The sequence below is a fragment of the Oculina patagonica genome, chromosome 7 (assembly GCF_052425735.1).
Source record: "Oculina patagonica isolate OP01 chromosome 7, crgOcupat, whole genome shotgun sequence".
NCBI classification, from domain to species: domain Eukaryota; kingdom Metazoa; phylum Cnidaria; class Anthozoa; order Scleractinia; family Oculinidae; genus Oculina; species Oculina patagonica.
The window spans coordinates 31,865,932-31,881,034 of record NC_135764.1 but is presented as its reverse complement, the minus strand read 5'-3'; the positions used below and the strand labels follow the sequence as shown (position 1 = coordinate 31,881,034).

Sequence of the window (15,103 nt, the reverse complement as noted above, 5' to 3'; positions counted from 1 at the left end):
TTAATGCATGGATTTTTTTTAGCAAAACACCGCGTTAAATATCGTTTTTGATATGAAAAGAACAATTTTCTTTGAGAATTAATACAGCAAAATGTATTGCGACGCTGTCACTTATGTAGGTTTTGATTGACATGTTTATGTTGGCTTCCCCATTGTTCAATTCACCAATTAAAATTGCAAGTTCGATAAATTGCGCGCGCGGCCCTCTGTTCTGATTGGCTAAAAAGCTGGTAAACCAACAAAAGGCTGTCAAAACTTTAACGATTGGCAGTGTCGCCATCCCGAGAATTTAATCTCGGCATGCGTCGATCTCCTAGGTAACAGTTACCATAGAGAAGACCAGGGAAGTTATTTATAGCAGAACGTAAAAGTTAACGATCAAGTTCAAATGCTTTAATGTTAAATTTTTGCACAAGAAGGCGAAATGCCGTCTTATTGATGACTTTTATGACTACACTTTGAGGATTGTATCTTTTTATATCAAGTTTTGTAGTTTTTCAGTACTGTGTTCGTTTATACGTGAATAAAGGTTTCCAGTTTGATAAACAGTTTGCTCTGATTTACTGAGGTTGAGAAGGAGTCATGGGCAATAAGCCTTCCTCAATATATTAAATTTCTAACAGCTCCGAGGGTTCGGGAAATAAAACTTAAGTATCTATGGGGATTGAGAGATAAAATTAATGTTTTCTTTTGCTTTATTCTGGTAAACCTCTGGACCAAGTCCTGAAAATAGCCCCTAGAATCGAAAGGAATCCTGCTCGGAGGAAAAAGATCATGGCCTCAGCTTTGAACATAGTATCATGATGACAAGGGCGAAAATTTTTCACCCTGCGTTGACTTGATTCGCACGTGCTTTGGCTACAGGCCCGACCATCGTGTCCCAAACAACTTTCCATCGGTTTTATTTTGCTTACAAGTTGGACACTATCCCACTGACAGTCCTATCACAGCAGTTTTCAAGGTCAGTCCCATTCTCATTTCCAGTATCGCAAAGCCGTCCATTACAAGGCTGTTCAAGCCGGGACTTCTATGCTTGTGAGTCAGCAATAGTTTCTGTAAGACAATAGAAAACAGTTGCCTGGAAAATCTTCCATTAATGAATTGCGCGTATTTACATTGTTCATTGTTGCACAGTTTTCCTCGTTGCTGAAGCGTCAAGCAAAGAACAACAGCACAGCGAAAACAAGTGAACAAGAATGTTAGCCCAACATGATATACGTATGTGAGTTTTGGACAGTAACAAAACGTAGGAAACAGCAGACTGTGGAGGGGGATAGGGTCGGGGGAGCCCGGGTAAAAAAGGGGCGCGAAGCGGGAGAAGGGAGGGCTAGCTAGAGCTGGAAGAGCGATTCCTAAGGTGGCGGTAACTGGGATAAAACGAGTAAAATTCGCAACATTTCGTTATATTTCGCAATAGATATGGGACAAAGAAGAGGGGCGGGAAAGAAGAGGGGCGCCCCCGAAAGGGGCGGGAGGCGGGAGTAAAAATTACGGAAAGTGGGAGTAAAAGGCATAGGAGGACGGAGGTGGGAGGCGGGATGTTCAGACCCCCTGTCTCCCTCCACGGGCCTTGTCCTCCGAAGTAGTTGCATCGGGAATGTGGGTAAGAACATGGAGAAACTTGATGCTCCAAAGCCCGTGAGCAGGCTTACGTCTAGGATCACGCGGGCGAGCAGCGAAGCCGAGAGAACGCATTTTGTCGCCTACTTGTGCTCGCTAGCGTTTGCAACGCAGGCTTATGCTCGCAGACCAGCTTCAGTTCCTTGTGTTTTACTTTTTCTTTTCTCCTCTTTTTTGCGAGAACAAAACGTGTGCGCATTCGCATCCCCGGATTTGACTGCGGCGCATCTCGAGCGCTCGCGCTTATCATTTCCACAGGGCTCCAGTCTTTCGCGGTTGACTTCCCATCAGGCTGTGCGCACGTCAGTATATTCCTTTCCCATCGCTCGAACAGCACACAGCATCTTCACTGCAAGGTAGTTGGTTGTATCTTCTTCCATCGCTTAGATTTAAGCTTAGTTTAGACATTGAATACTTTTACGGTGTACTTTAGGAACACTTTTTCACGACAAGCTTATTATTATTGGAAAAGTTCGCAAATTTCGCTCGATATTTTGACACGTTTGGGTGTTGATGTTGCAGATGACACCTGCAGTAGAAAACCCTCCGGCCGAAGAAGAGGCAAATGCTGAAGGTAGGAGATGTTTTTCTTTCTTGAAAATATAATAATTGTAAGTGTTGATACTTATAAATTAAACTTCTACAGCGTTTTAGACTGGAAATTTTGCCGAGAATTTTCCCTGGTATTATTTTTGACAGTGACGCAATTTGCAGGGTTTGGAATCATGGCTACACCTTGATACGGTAGAAAAAAGATTTTGTAGTCACATTGCCAACGCCTTGATGGAGTTATTCTTATATTAAAACGTATTTCTGCACTGCTACTTACTTGGATAAAGAAACAGTAAATCTATGAACTGATAAGTTATCTACCAAAGCATGTCACCATGTCATGCGAACGCACGTGCTACAGATTCAAATTATAAATTTATTTACATCCTATTATTTAAAATTCTCGTCTCGTTTATAAGGGTTAACAGTACCTCATCAAGTTTGGCACTGTTGCTAGAACAGCCGAGTCTCGTTTCAGTGACTCACTGACTGTTTACCCAAAACAAATTACCAGTACTGTGAGTAGGGTTGGCCCTGTGGTTGAAATTAATGTTCTCTATGAAAAAAATTAGTCCTGTGTTTGTGCTAGTAGTTCCTATTGTTTGGGACTTCTAAAACAACTTCTAATATGATTGCCATAAAATCCTCCATCCATAAACTCGGCAACTAAGCATGTTTTCGTGGCTGTTTTGACCAGTATTTCAGCAAATGGCAACTTCCAATTCCAAAATTTCGGAGCCCTGTTTTCTTAGACAGCTAGGAGACCCTCAGTACAGAGAAAGCACCCCCATTTATTGGAACTGGGTTAGCTATTTTCCAGAATCAGTGGGCACTCTGCTAATGTCAGTTCTTATTTGCTACAGTTATTTCAGGAACAGAAAGTGACAGTGATGATGAATTGCCAGAACTGGAGGAAGGAGATGCTGGTCAACCAACTATTTCAAGCGATGTTGCTGCCGCTGCTGGATTAACAGAAGAACCAGTCAGCAAAGCTAGACAAAGCCGAGGCGAAAAAAAGGCCCGGAAAGCAATGTCAAAACTTGGACTTAAAAGTATTGCAGGAGTTAACAGAGTAACAATAAGAAAATCCAAAAATATACTGTTTGTTATAAACAAACCCGACGTTTACAAGAGTCCAGCATCAGACACTTACATTGTGTTTGGTGAGGCAAAGGTATGTGCAATAGAAATGTTATGTTTTTGTTTAGGCTTTGGATAGGTGGTTAGCCAAGGGCTTACCCATACAAGAAAAAATATTGGTAACTTTTTGTTATTACCTTGGGACATGCACCATGACGGCATGTTGTTTGCTCCTTCTTTTTTGAAAGGGAATGTTATAACCTTTAGATTGGACAACGAGTACGAGATAATAAGTAATAATAATAAGTACGAGTATGAGTTTTCAAATCAAATTTGTGTGCCTCCTACAATTACTTATCACACCAATCTTATCCCTAACGTTTATTTCTGTGTTAGTCAGCAACAGGAAAGAGTTATAGTTCGGGAGATACAATTGTCTTGAAATTCCAAAGTCGTACTTGTACTCAATTTTGTACTCGTAGTCAAATCTATATGGTCGCAAATAACTTGTAGGTGAAAGCAACAGCTGGCTCGCTTACAATGTAGTTACTGTTAAAGTAGCAATGTGCCCAATGACGATAAAGATGCCTTATGGTGAGGAGTGTCTGCCTGACTTGAAAGCCAGCTTTCTTATGTTTGTGTTTGTTGTGAATATATGTTAACACCGCATACATTGTACATTTCTGTGTTGTGTAACACGCACACATGGCTGGATGGTCAGGTACGATGGTGTCCACTGATCTAAAGATTATGAGAGCTGAGGGCACAATAGTCACAATAGTTAGTGCAGGACTATTGATTTTTATTGAGCTCTGTTTCATTCTATTCTAAGAAAACATCTTATTGTATTTCCTGCAGATCGAAGATTTGAGCCAGCAAGCCCAAGTACAGGTAAGCCTATGAATATTTAGCACCTTTCCATTTCCCTTTTTCTGTGATTTACTGTAGAAGGGTTAATTCACAGGCTACATGTACATCAGTGAACCAATTTGAAAATAGACAGTTTAGAGTAATCAGGATCTTCCCTTTGCTGCTGAAGTATTGTGCAACTGAAGCCAACCCAGACTTGATCTCTACATCCCTTCTTTAGATATGGATTCTTATTTGATCACAACTTTTTTCTGGCGATGAGTTACTTCTCTAAAAAAGATGTTGTAAATGTCCAAAGCTCTTTCCTTTGGGAATTGGTGTACATTAAAATGTCAATTTTTTTTTAAACCACTTCATATGCAAATAGTCATCTAACACAGAAACTTTCAACACTTTAGGCTGCTGAAAAATTCAAGGCACCACAGCCAGCTCCTGTCATCCAGGAAGCAAAGGCAGCTACGATCGAACAAGAAGAAGAATCTGAAGAGGAAGAGGTTTGTGGAGCAACTTAAACAGTTTGATGATAAAATTCTCAGCAATACTCCAGTATAGTTGGTTGCGTCATGAACATGTCATGAAGAAAAGCACGGTTTAACTTGGGCAGGAGGTCACACGATAAAACTGCATGGCTGGAAGGGCAGGCATAATGGCTCCACAGACCCAGTCTGCATGACTGCTGCAATGTGCCACTGACCAGCACTAGTTCCAGTCTAACTTGGCCTAAATTCCATTTTTCCAGCATTGGTTTGGGTCTTACTTAGCTTAAATAAATAATTAAGCCACATAAAAACAAAGCTTGATCTGAGTAATGTTGCATGATTTGTCATCAAACATTTGAAGTTTGGCAGACCATTATGTGAACTTTTGCACCAAAAATACATCATGCCCACAATGAACAGAAACAAATTCAGCCACTGTTCAGTACTGAGTTTAGTATTGTCACACTGCCATCAAACATAGTTGTGCCAGGCTGAAGGAGAAAGAAACAAAAAAGATTGAAATCCACTTATCAGAACCCATGGATGTAAAGTAAACTTTTTTGTATACTGAGGAGTATAGTGAGTGAGATTATTGATGGCAGCATTGAGTTTTGAACTACAGAGGATGGCAGATTACTGAAAATCACTAACTTGAATTATAGGTTGATGACAGCAAGGTAGAAGAAAAAGATATCGAACTCGTTAGGCAGCAAGCTAATGTCTCAAGATCTAAGGTGAGTCCTCATCTAATAACACCAGTTGTACATAGTGCCTGAAAGTGAATTTTATGTAGTAAAAATAAATGTTCTAAATTTATTATACATTTCATAATTTTCCTTTGTCTTGTCATCTCGGGACTTGACTATATTAATGAGAAATCCAGTTTTGATCACTTTGTTTATGAAGTGCTTTTTTGAATTTTTCTTTACAGGCTGTCAAGGCCTTGAAAAACAACGACAATGATATTGTCAATGCCATTATGGTGAGTTGCAATCGTTTCTTTATGTGGTAGAGTAGAAAAAGTGCCAGTAAACATTGTAGGTAGTCTTTGCAGTGGCTTGTATTTGAATGGTTATACACACTAGGGTTTCATTAACAGATTCAAGTTAAGGCTCGTTGTGGCCTTTGTAGCAGGAACTTTCCCGAAACTATTTTTGTGATGGCACATTTTTGCCCAAGTTGTCCAGCCAGCCAATAGAAGTGCTTTGGCCATCAAACACCCATAAACAGAGTCAGTTACAGTATACCAATACAGAAAACCTTACTCCTACCCTCCCTCCCCCGTGGTGTATTCTCAGGCACAAGACAGTTTGTCTTGCATAACTGACAAAACATAAACCAGCATTTGAACAACTTTCCAATTATTATTTTCCACACTGATGATAATACTAACAACAAAGGCTATTCACACTGGGTTTTCATTATAAGGAATAATGTCTTTTATGTTCTTCTGTTGATACCTGTGCATTTTTTGTTGTTTTTCAGGAGCTGACAATGTAAATGTATGATGCGACAACAACTTTTAGAAATTTACCCTCGCTCTGTACAGGATTTTGAGTTTTACTTTGTTTTCTTTGGTCAAAAAATATGGGAATAAAATAGCTGTTATTAACATGTTTGTCTTGTTTTGTGTTTTATTGTAATCAGGGTTCTTACATCACAAGGAAATTTCAAAAAAGCTATAGAACTTGTTCTTTGACAGCAAAACTTCCTGTTTTACATGATAAACATTGAACAACAGCAATAAATACGGTAACATTTTTTTCGGCGAATATTTCCGTTCATAAATCACAACTTGCCAGATTTTCGTACTCTCAAAATCCCCGAAAAGTGTGACCCCATTCTAGTCACCCTATAAAATATGCTTGAAATGGCGACCCCATTATAGTCAGTCCAGTCTTGAAAATGCGACCCCATCCAGCGGCACATCCCCATTAGCCCATTTATAGGAAGTGCCCCCGGGAAAATACCCTCCGTATGCAGTTATTTATATTAATTTTCTCTGAAAAGTGGCCGTCCATAGGACTCTGGACTCCCACCTGGCTAAAAGCCTGATCCCACTTGTCCCAGATCCCAGTATAACGTATCTCCTTAGTAAACTTGGGGGAGAAACGTGCAACGAAACCAGTGTCTGCGTAAGAGGCTATTGGAAGCTGAGCTCTACCATTTTCTGACTGCAGGTTTGGCAATCTTCGGAAGTTCTAGATCACGTGAAGGGTTTTCAATCCAGTTGAAATAGGGCTAGAACAGATACCGTATTTACTCGAATAAGCGCCGCAGCCTCATGCGGCGCTTATTCGAGGAATTCCGTTTAACTAAAAACAGCACTACAAAGCAATTCTAAAACAAACTGGTACATTTCTTTTCATCAAAAGCGATGTTTTGCAGTTTAATGTGATTGTTTTTCCGCTCGCCCATGAGTTTTCTATCCAACATTCTTATAATGTAGTTCTCTGGTAGTTCTGTATATGCTGTGAAGGTCGCGAACTTTGCCAGGACATCTAGCGCCACTTCTCTCTTCAGCAAGAGACGAATACTGACAATCAAAAGACGATATTTTCAATTACTGTAAAGGATAAGATTCTTTGTGGCGTCCAAATTTTAAATACGCGCCGCCCTCAAATAAGCGCCGCCCTCGAATAAGCGCCGCACTTGAAGCGCGAAAAATTAAATAAGCGCCGCGGCGCTTATTCGAGTAAATACGGTATGCATTACAGTATTGCGTAGCAACATACTTTCTTGGAAGAAGAAGATAAGTATTTACTTCGTTCACAGGGTCGCACTCCCACCGTGGGCAAATTTGATGAAGCAAGGAATTTTCAAAACAGCAATAAGAGAAGAGATTTTATTACTATGTACAATCTACGTACAAGTTAAACAAATCATTTTATTTAGAAAATCTACGTCCTTTAGGACATTATTTTCTTGTAATTAATTTTTGCGCGTAAAATTGATATATTTTCTCCTTTTTACGTCATCAAAGTTCGCACGTACAGTGTTGCTCTGTTGCATTTCAGTCATTTATCACTAGAAATGATGCAAACTACCTTGTAACATGAAATTTTCGCGACACTTTAATTTCGCGAATTTCGCGATTCTAAAAAAATCGCGAAATTAAAGTGACGCGAACAATAAATGTCGCTAACATAACATGACGCGAATATTAAGTGACTCGCATATGTCAGTAATCATGTAAATGGATGTTGTCGTCAATTGACTAACTTGAAGATATTGTGAGAACTGCTCTGTTGTTGCTATTGCCGAGAATAAGTCCCTCCCTTGCGTTTTGACGTTATTGTTCCTTCGATGAAGTCGTTTTATATAATTCAAAGGCATGTCAAAATATATTGCCAAGAAAATGTAAATTGTGTCTCACTCTAAAACGCGAAATTAAAGTGATTCAAATACAAAATTTTCGCAAAATCGCGAAATTTAAGTGTCGCGAAATATGTGCACCTCAAAATCGCGAAATTAACGTTTCGCGAAAATTTCATGTAATAAGGTATACAATAAATACTTAACTAAACGATTTTCAATTTAAAACGGCGACTTATTTTTAGTGTAAGAACATTTTGAGTACTTTTCGAAGGAACATTTGGTGCAAAGGGCCGCAAGAAAGCTGCTATTTGGTGCTAACATACATTAAACTTTTGTCGACAGTTTTGTCAGTCTGTCGCTGGAGTTTACTATCCTGTAGTTGCTGCTCGCAAACCCCCACCTAGGGTTCAAGAAAGAACGCAACAGATCGGCATTTGTCCTTAGAGCTTGTAGACAGCCTTACAGTTAAAAAAGCTGGGAAAAGCTGAAAGTATCACAGCTAATCAGTTTAAATAACAAATACAGTGTAGTGAGAGCTCTTTACTTCTTGTCTCGGGTAAAAATTATATAACATCTTCATCTGACGCAGAAAGGAACAAGTTGCATAGAAATGTTTTCTAATGTGTTAATAAGATTCCACTTGCACTTCACCATCCGCCTCATCGTCTTCGCGTGGCACTGTCTGCAGTTCATCATCGTTCCACACTAGGTTGTAATTGTTCTCCAAATCTTGTTGACGTTTTCTTTCTTTTCCAGCGTCAGGACTGCCTCCCTATATGTAAGATGGCAACAAGATAAATGAACAAAATATTAACAAAACGACGCGTTAGATCATAACTCGAAGACTGTGTGTGAGGCGTATCACAGAAAACGTCTCCTGGAAGCGTCTCCTGCGTAGCAGTCGTTTACTTTCCAAGCGCGCGGAGCGAACGAAAGTCTTCTCCCGCCCTGAACGAACGAACAAGCGCGCCTGGGGTAGCAAAAATATGGGGAGAAGGGGGGAGGGGTGGGTAAGGAAAGGAAATGACCGCGTTTGTTTGTTGTTGTTGTTTGTTTTTGGTTGTTGTTTTCAATATAAATACAATCTTCACTCCTGGGATCCCTGTGAAACGAGACAGAACCTGAGCAAACACGAATAGGAGAACGCGCCATTTGTCTCTCACGGACTGTATGTTCTACAACCTAAGTTACTCAGGACACTGCGTGCATACTCTCGTTTTAATCTTATCTTACTCTCTTTCCCAACTTCAGTGTTGTTTAGAACCTAAAACGTGCTGCACAAATGAAGCGCGCTCATTGCGCTATCCAACATTGGACAGGAGAAGAACGGCGGGTGTTTCAAACATTTGTGGTACTGACTGCATGTAACAGTCTGACCATTTTACCTTTTCAGCATAAACTTGGTGATACTACACTAGTGGTTCCTAGTAGCAGAGTTTCCTTTTCCGTTATTTTGAGATTGAAAGAAAAGGAAACTGCTCTGACTCGTAACGATACATATTGAACATGCGACAGCGTTAGCGCTACTAAGCTACCAAACAACTCTCGCACGTGATTATTTGTCGTATGTCACATGCAACCACTTTTGTCACTGTGGGCTCAGTTACTAGTCTGCAAATAATTCAAACGGGCATGCGTACGGAGTACTTTGGGACAACCGGTTTCAAAAACCGGTTAGTTTCATCCACGATCGTGGACGGTTTCTCAAAATAACAGAACAGAAGAAACTACTAGCAGGAAACACTACACTTGTGTTACCTACCAATAAACCAAGAATCATATCTCTAAATTGCGTTTCCTCTCTTTCGCTGAGAAGCTTCATGTCACTTTTGCCATCCAAACTCTCCAGGGCGTCTTTAGACGTCACAATCTTGACTCGTATCTTGCCTGAAGATGAAAATAACATTAATTGCATGACCAATAATTTATAAGCAAAACCCAGTGGCTGACTTTTGGCTATCTTGCAATTTGATTGTGAGCGAAGCTCGAGGAAAACTGTGATCTACGAGGAACAGATAATGTCCAAGGACAAATATCAGTGCATATTATTAAAGCTAAATGGAGGCTATTGTTTATTATTAAAAACTAGCAATGGTATATTGCAATTCCTGCGTTTTGATTGGTTAACAGGCAATGGTATATGAGCAATAACAATAACGAAAACAACTGGGGAGCTCAAATATTGCAATTCTTTGGGCGTTTTTAATAAAACAATTATTCCACTCGCGCTTCATGTTGGATATGAGATCGTTATTATCTACCATCTCATATCCAACGCGCGCTCGTGGATAATTGTTAAATATTCCCCAGTTTTGGCTGCGTCACGTGACGTATTTAGACCAATCGCGCGCGAGAAAAAATATTTGATGGATATTAACTGTAAATATCTCATAGACGTGTAATACCTGAAGGCAGCACTCCTGAGTCTCTCAGCTGCTCTTTCACCATCTCCTCCATTTTCTTTGTGGCTTGACGAATTCGTTTGTCGATATGTAACTCCTCCATCTCTTCACCATCAAGATCTGTTTCTTCCAAATCCGACTCGTCATCATCAGGAATGGTAACCTTCTTGATCTTGGACACTTTAACACTAACTCCTGGGCCCCGGTCACCCTGATCATGCACGCCTGATTCAGAAGTTGCATCTGAGTCCTCAACACCAGCAGTTGTGGAACGTCCGGGTTTAATCCCTGGGGTATCTCCCTCCGTAGTTCCGGCACCAGCTCCAGTTCCCGCTTCGGTGTTATCAAGATCTTGAATCATATTTTTCAACTTGTTTACAACTTGATCGATGCCACCTTTTGTTGTGCCGAATTCCGTGCTGTCTGTCGCTTGAGCGTTCACTTCGCCACCGGAAATTTTGCTTCGCATTTTCGTGATGTAATGGAGGTCTTGCTCGAGCTGGAAGCGTCTCAAGAGGATTTTTTTCAACAGTTTGTTGGTCTTGGAAGAGAGTTGTACGAGATCGCCTCTAGCGTCTGTATTGTCTTTGTTTTCTATTATGCTAAATATCTCTTTATTGAGCTCTTTGATGGTTTGCATGTCTTCATCTAATTCCCTGGGAGAGAAAAACGCGAACAACAGTATCAACATTAAACCTGTCCTTGTAATATCAATACCTTGCAAAGCCTTGTACCCACCTCCCTACCCCCACCCCACACAGCGGGTCAAACGCAAAAATTGAGGTCACTTCCGGTTTTCGGCGCCTCGAACTTTTCTAAGAATTTGACTAGAAAGTGTGCAAGATTTTTGTAGGAAATTGTTATAGAAATAGCATGGTGAAAGAAAATTTCAAGCTGGGAAACTCAGTGGATAACAATTATCAAATTTCCAATCTTCAAGCGTCGTATAAACCTTTTGCCTTTTGCCTTTACCTTTTGGCTTTAAAGCGAAAGATTTTGAAATTTTTGTTTGAAGCAGTTTTGGCGGGAACTGTACTGTGCATGCGAGCCGGCGACGTTTGACCGCTGACATGAGTGGTTTACCTTCCCCCAGTCCGACACTGCAATTTTACCTCTGATTTCTCGAACCAATTTTCGTTTCCTTGGAGGTTCGACCTGGGAGCAGTGGTGGCCTAATGGTTAGTGCCCTGGACTCCGGCGGTCCGCGTTTGAGCCCTGGCCGGGGTCACTGTGTTGTGTTCTTGGGCAAGACACTTAAATGTACTCTCATAGTGCCTCACTCAACCCAGGTGTTAGCCTGCGAATACAGCCGCCTCTCATTCGCGTCCCGCAACGAAGAGCGAAACGCGACGCGAATGAGAGGCGGCTGTATTCGCAGGCTACCCAGGTGTATAAAAGGGTACCGGCGACGCAATGCTGGGGTACCCTACGATGGACTAGCATCCCATTCAGGGGGGGAGTAGAGACATTACTATTCGCTTAATGCTACAGAAAATGAGATAAGTTTCGGCAGTATGCGCCACTGGGCTCGAGGCTTCCCTTTTTTTGGAAGTTCGAGAAATCAGGATTTCACTGTAGTCTCAAGAGCGCGCTTGAGTAAGCAAAAGGCAAATGATACGAGACTTAGACTCAAAACGGCCGCATTATCACGCTACTCACAAGTTCGTTTCCTCAAAGCGATCAATTGAATCCTTGATCTTGCTCATCGTTTCTCCAAGCTGTTCATCTTTCACGCCATTTTTCTCCTCCGTCTCTTCAATCTCCCTTATCTTGGTTTTGATGAGTTCTACATCACTCTTCATTTGAGCACGTTCCCCGTCAAACTGTCTTTCCATCTCAGCGTGAGTTGCAGAGGCAGCTTCCATTATTTCCTTCATCATCCCGTCGTTTAAAATCTGATATAAAAAAAATGATTTAAAATACGTTATTTCAGTTCTATAAACCCATCAACTATCTCTTCTCGGACGCGACTGGTCTAAATGCGTCTCCCAGGATATCCCTTAGTTTGCAAACTTTGAGTTTTACATTTGCACTTTCAGTTGCCAGTTTTCTTCAACACAATGTAAATTTAAAGGAACATGGTCAGCGTTCTTACCGCGCTGACCTGGACACTAGTTTTCACGTTTTGAAAAAAGTCCACCGTGGACTTTTTTCAAAACGTACCTTCAGAAATCTGCTTCAATCTTCTCAGTGTTTCTGAAGGTTCTTTACGCATATTTTTGATTTCGGGTTAAGGTGGACTTTTTTCAAAACGTAAAAAATTGGTGTCCAGGTCAGCGCTGTCTAAACGCTAACCATGTCCCTTTAAATCAGAAAAAAAATGGAATGTATCGCAGGCTAGCTCAATTTTTAAACAAACTGGCCTTTTGCAAAACTATTTCAAAAATAAAACATTAGCATCCATTTGGCTTCAAAAATTAAACGGATGTTTTTTCGTTCCAGGGCATTGCTGTGTATCTGTTCCTCAAAGCTTATTAGGCTTCTCGAAACAGATCTGTAATGTCCACGGAAAAATATCCAATATCCGCGCATGATGAGGTTACTTTCCATGTAGTAGATTACATATACTGTTGGGAATAAAGAAACGACAAACCTTTCTCATCTCAGCAATGGTTTTCGCAAAGTCATTTTTCTGTGAGGTCTGTTCTAGTGGTTTTAACGCTTCTGTCTCCTGTCCTTCCACGTTCTGCTCTTTAAGTTTGTCAGCTTCTTGATCATCTGCTCCAGCGGGACTTTCAGAGCCATCTTTTCCACCCACTTTACCAGCAACACTTCCAAGTTTCTCTTCGAACTTTTGATCCAAAACTACCAAGAAAATCGGAATAAATATAATTTAAATTTGCGTCTTAAACAGGCACAAAAAAGAAAGGAGCGCAAAGCTCGAGGGGATAAGGCGGGGTCCCCTTTTTGCGCTGGCATCCAGTTCTCTCGCGATTCTTTTGCCGCGTTCAACGAACGAAGAAAAAAAATACGAGAAAATTAATAATAATAATAATAATAATAATAATAATAATAATAATAATAATAAAACCTTTATTTGAGTGTCAAAACTGAAATAGCAGTAATAAAACCACTAAATGGGGACACTTTAAAGTAAAAGAAAAATAACAAAATCGAAATATCCTAATAAATGCTAAAATCGGTTAAAATTGGTTAAACTAAGGACTGTGAACAGTCTAATGTGTTTACCTTCAGGCTTGATTCCTAGCTTGACTAATTTCTCCTTTAAAGTAGACCTCAGTTTTAGAACTGCCTCTTCCATTTTCGTCTTCCACTCATCATCTAAACCTCGGTCTGCTTCAATTGTCTCTTTCTCACTCTTTTTGTCCACACTCCCATCTGGTGTCTTACTTGATTCAATGTCCTTCTCTTCTGCGCCCTCCTCTGATGTAGTGTCCTTTCCCTTGATTTCCTGCTCGTCCTTTTGTTCAGTAGCTTCTTTATCCTTGTCTCCCTCATTTGTCTCTGTCTTGTCAGTTTGTTCCTGCTCATCTTCTAATTCAGATATTTCTTTCATGGTATCTTCAGTTTCTCCTTTTTGCCTTTAAGATATTGAAAAAAATTCTTTATTAGTTAATTAAGGGAACTGTGAATTAAATTCTTATTTCTAGGACAAATCTATAACACCCAACGTTTCTTTGCATACAAATTTAGTTTCTGTCTCCGATACTATCGGGCAGAAAATTAACTTCCGGTACAAATTATTCCGATAAGAAAGAGCAAGAAACTAACTTTCGTTGAGAGATTGACGTATAGCCGAAATATCAAGGTATTTTCCGAGTTTCAGAAATGAGAATGCAAAGAATAAAGAAACCTCCACATCTATATCGTCAATAGCTAATCAATTGATTAACAGTGTAAAATCATCAACTAGGGGTTAGGGCCTTGATGTATCACCAATTCTCCCAACCACCATTAATATTTATGTAATGCAGTCAGTAGACAGAATGAATGAATAAATGAATGATGACGATGATGGTTCTTGTATAGCGCATTTACAAAGCTCAATTGTTTCTCTTTTGGAGTAAAAGGACGAGATCGGACATCAGCATATTAGGCGCCTTTGCAGCCGCTATCCGTCCATGTATATGATCTCACCCCACCACCCAACCCATGGATACATGTGAAAAGGCCAGACCACAACACCGGGAACTCCAAGCCCTACTCTTTGTAATAAGTGTGTGCGTTCTTTAACGTCCCCTAGATCAGCAGCTTGTAGTTGCTGATCTAGCCTGTAATATGTAATATGGCCCTATTCTCCAAGAGGAGACTTAGGATTCAGATGAGATCAGCAGCTTGTAGTACCTTTGACTCTCTAGTTCCCTCTTTCTGTGCATCTTTTGACTCATGACAGTAATACCCTCACTTTCATGATACCCATCTGCAGTTTTTTTGCGGCTTTTGGTGATGTCCAGTCTATGAACATTGATGTGGTCCTGCTCGATATTTCCATCAATGAACACCTCATCCTCACTTTCAACTCCTGGGCTCTCCCACGGCCACACCTGGCTTCGCTTTGACGTTTTCTTCTTTGTTTCAAAACGTTCTTCTTCTATAATTTCATCTTCACTTTCAACTCTTTTCGCAGCTCTTGCTTTCTGAGCCCGAACCTTGGCAGCTTTGGCTTCCTCTGTAGCCTTTTTCTTTGATTCTGTAATTCAAACCAGACAGGTAATCAAACAGGTAAAGAGCTTACTAAATGAAGGCTAAGCTAAAAACACATCTATGTAATTATTATTTAAGCATCCTCGTTCCCAGGGTTTCTCTCTCCCCGCCCTCTCG

The 15,103-nt window shown here is 40.5% G+C and overlaps 2 protein-coding genes across 2 annotated transcripts in view; one reads left to right on the top strand and one right to left on the bottom strand.

Moving 5' to 3' along the window:
- Positions 1 to 1,911: 1,911 nt before the first annotated feature.
- LOC144659788 (nascent polypeptide-associated complex subunit alpha-like) lies at positions 1,912 to 6,217 on the top strand. Its single transcript, XM_078520298.1, has 8 exons — positions 1,912 to 1,976; positions 2,143 to 2,194; positions 3,036 to 3,346; positions 4,111 to 4,143; positions 4,521 to 4,616; positions 5,264 to 5,335; positions 5,533 to 5,583; positions 6,087 to 6,217. Exons 2-8 carry the CDS (start codon positions 2,143 to 2,145, stop codon positions 6,099 to 6,101), a joined length of 630 nt encoding a protein of 209 aa, XP_078376424.1. The 5' UTR covers positions 1,912 to 1,976; the 3' UTR covers positions 6,102 to 6,217.
- Positions 6,218 to 7,432: 1,215 nt separating this feature from the next.
- Positions 7,433 to 15,103, bottom strand: part of LOC144660035 (uncharacterized) — a 21,683-nt gene continuing 14,012 nt past the window's right edge. Inside the window, exons 7-13 of the mRNA XM_078520583.1 lie at positions 14,627 to 14,972; positions 13,511 to 13,863; positions 12,915 to 13,126; positions 11,981 to 12,216; positions 10,325 to 10,977; positions 9,682 to 9,806; positions 7,433 to 8,691 (exon numbers count right to left, since the gene is read on the bottom strand). Of these exons, the coding sequence (XP_078376709.1) occupies positions 8,545 to 8,691; positions 9,682 to 9,806; positions 10,325 to 10,977; positions 11,981 to 12,216; positions 12,915 to 13,126; positions 13,511 to 13,863; positions 14,627 to 14,972 (2,072 nt within the window). The 3' untranslated portion in view covers positions 7,433 to 8,544. The remainder of the gene's footprint in view (positions 8,692 to 9,681; positions 9,807 to 10,324; positions 10,978 to 11,980; positions 12,217 to 12,914; positions 13,127 to 13,510; positions 13,864 to 14,626; positions 14,973 to 15,103) is intronic.

Coding starts and splice junctions, on each gene's coding strand:
- LOC144659788 (XM_078520298.1), top strand. CDS start 2,143: ATGACACCTGCAGTAGAAAACCCTCCGGCCGAAGAAGAGGCAAATGCT. Junction 2,195..3,035: donor AGAAGAGGCAAATGCTGAAG/GTAGGAGATGTT, acceptor TATTTGCTACAG/TTATTTCAGGAACAGAAAGT. Junction 3,347..4,110: donor TTGTGTTTGGTGAGGCAAAG/GTATGTGCAATA, acceptor TATTTCCTGCAG/ATCGAAGATTTGAGCCAGCA.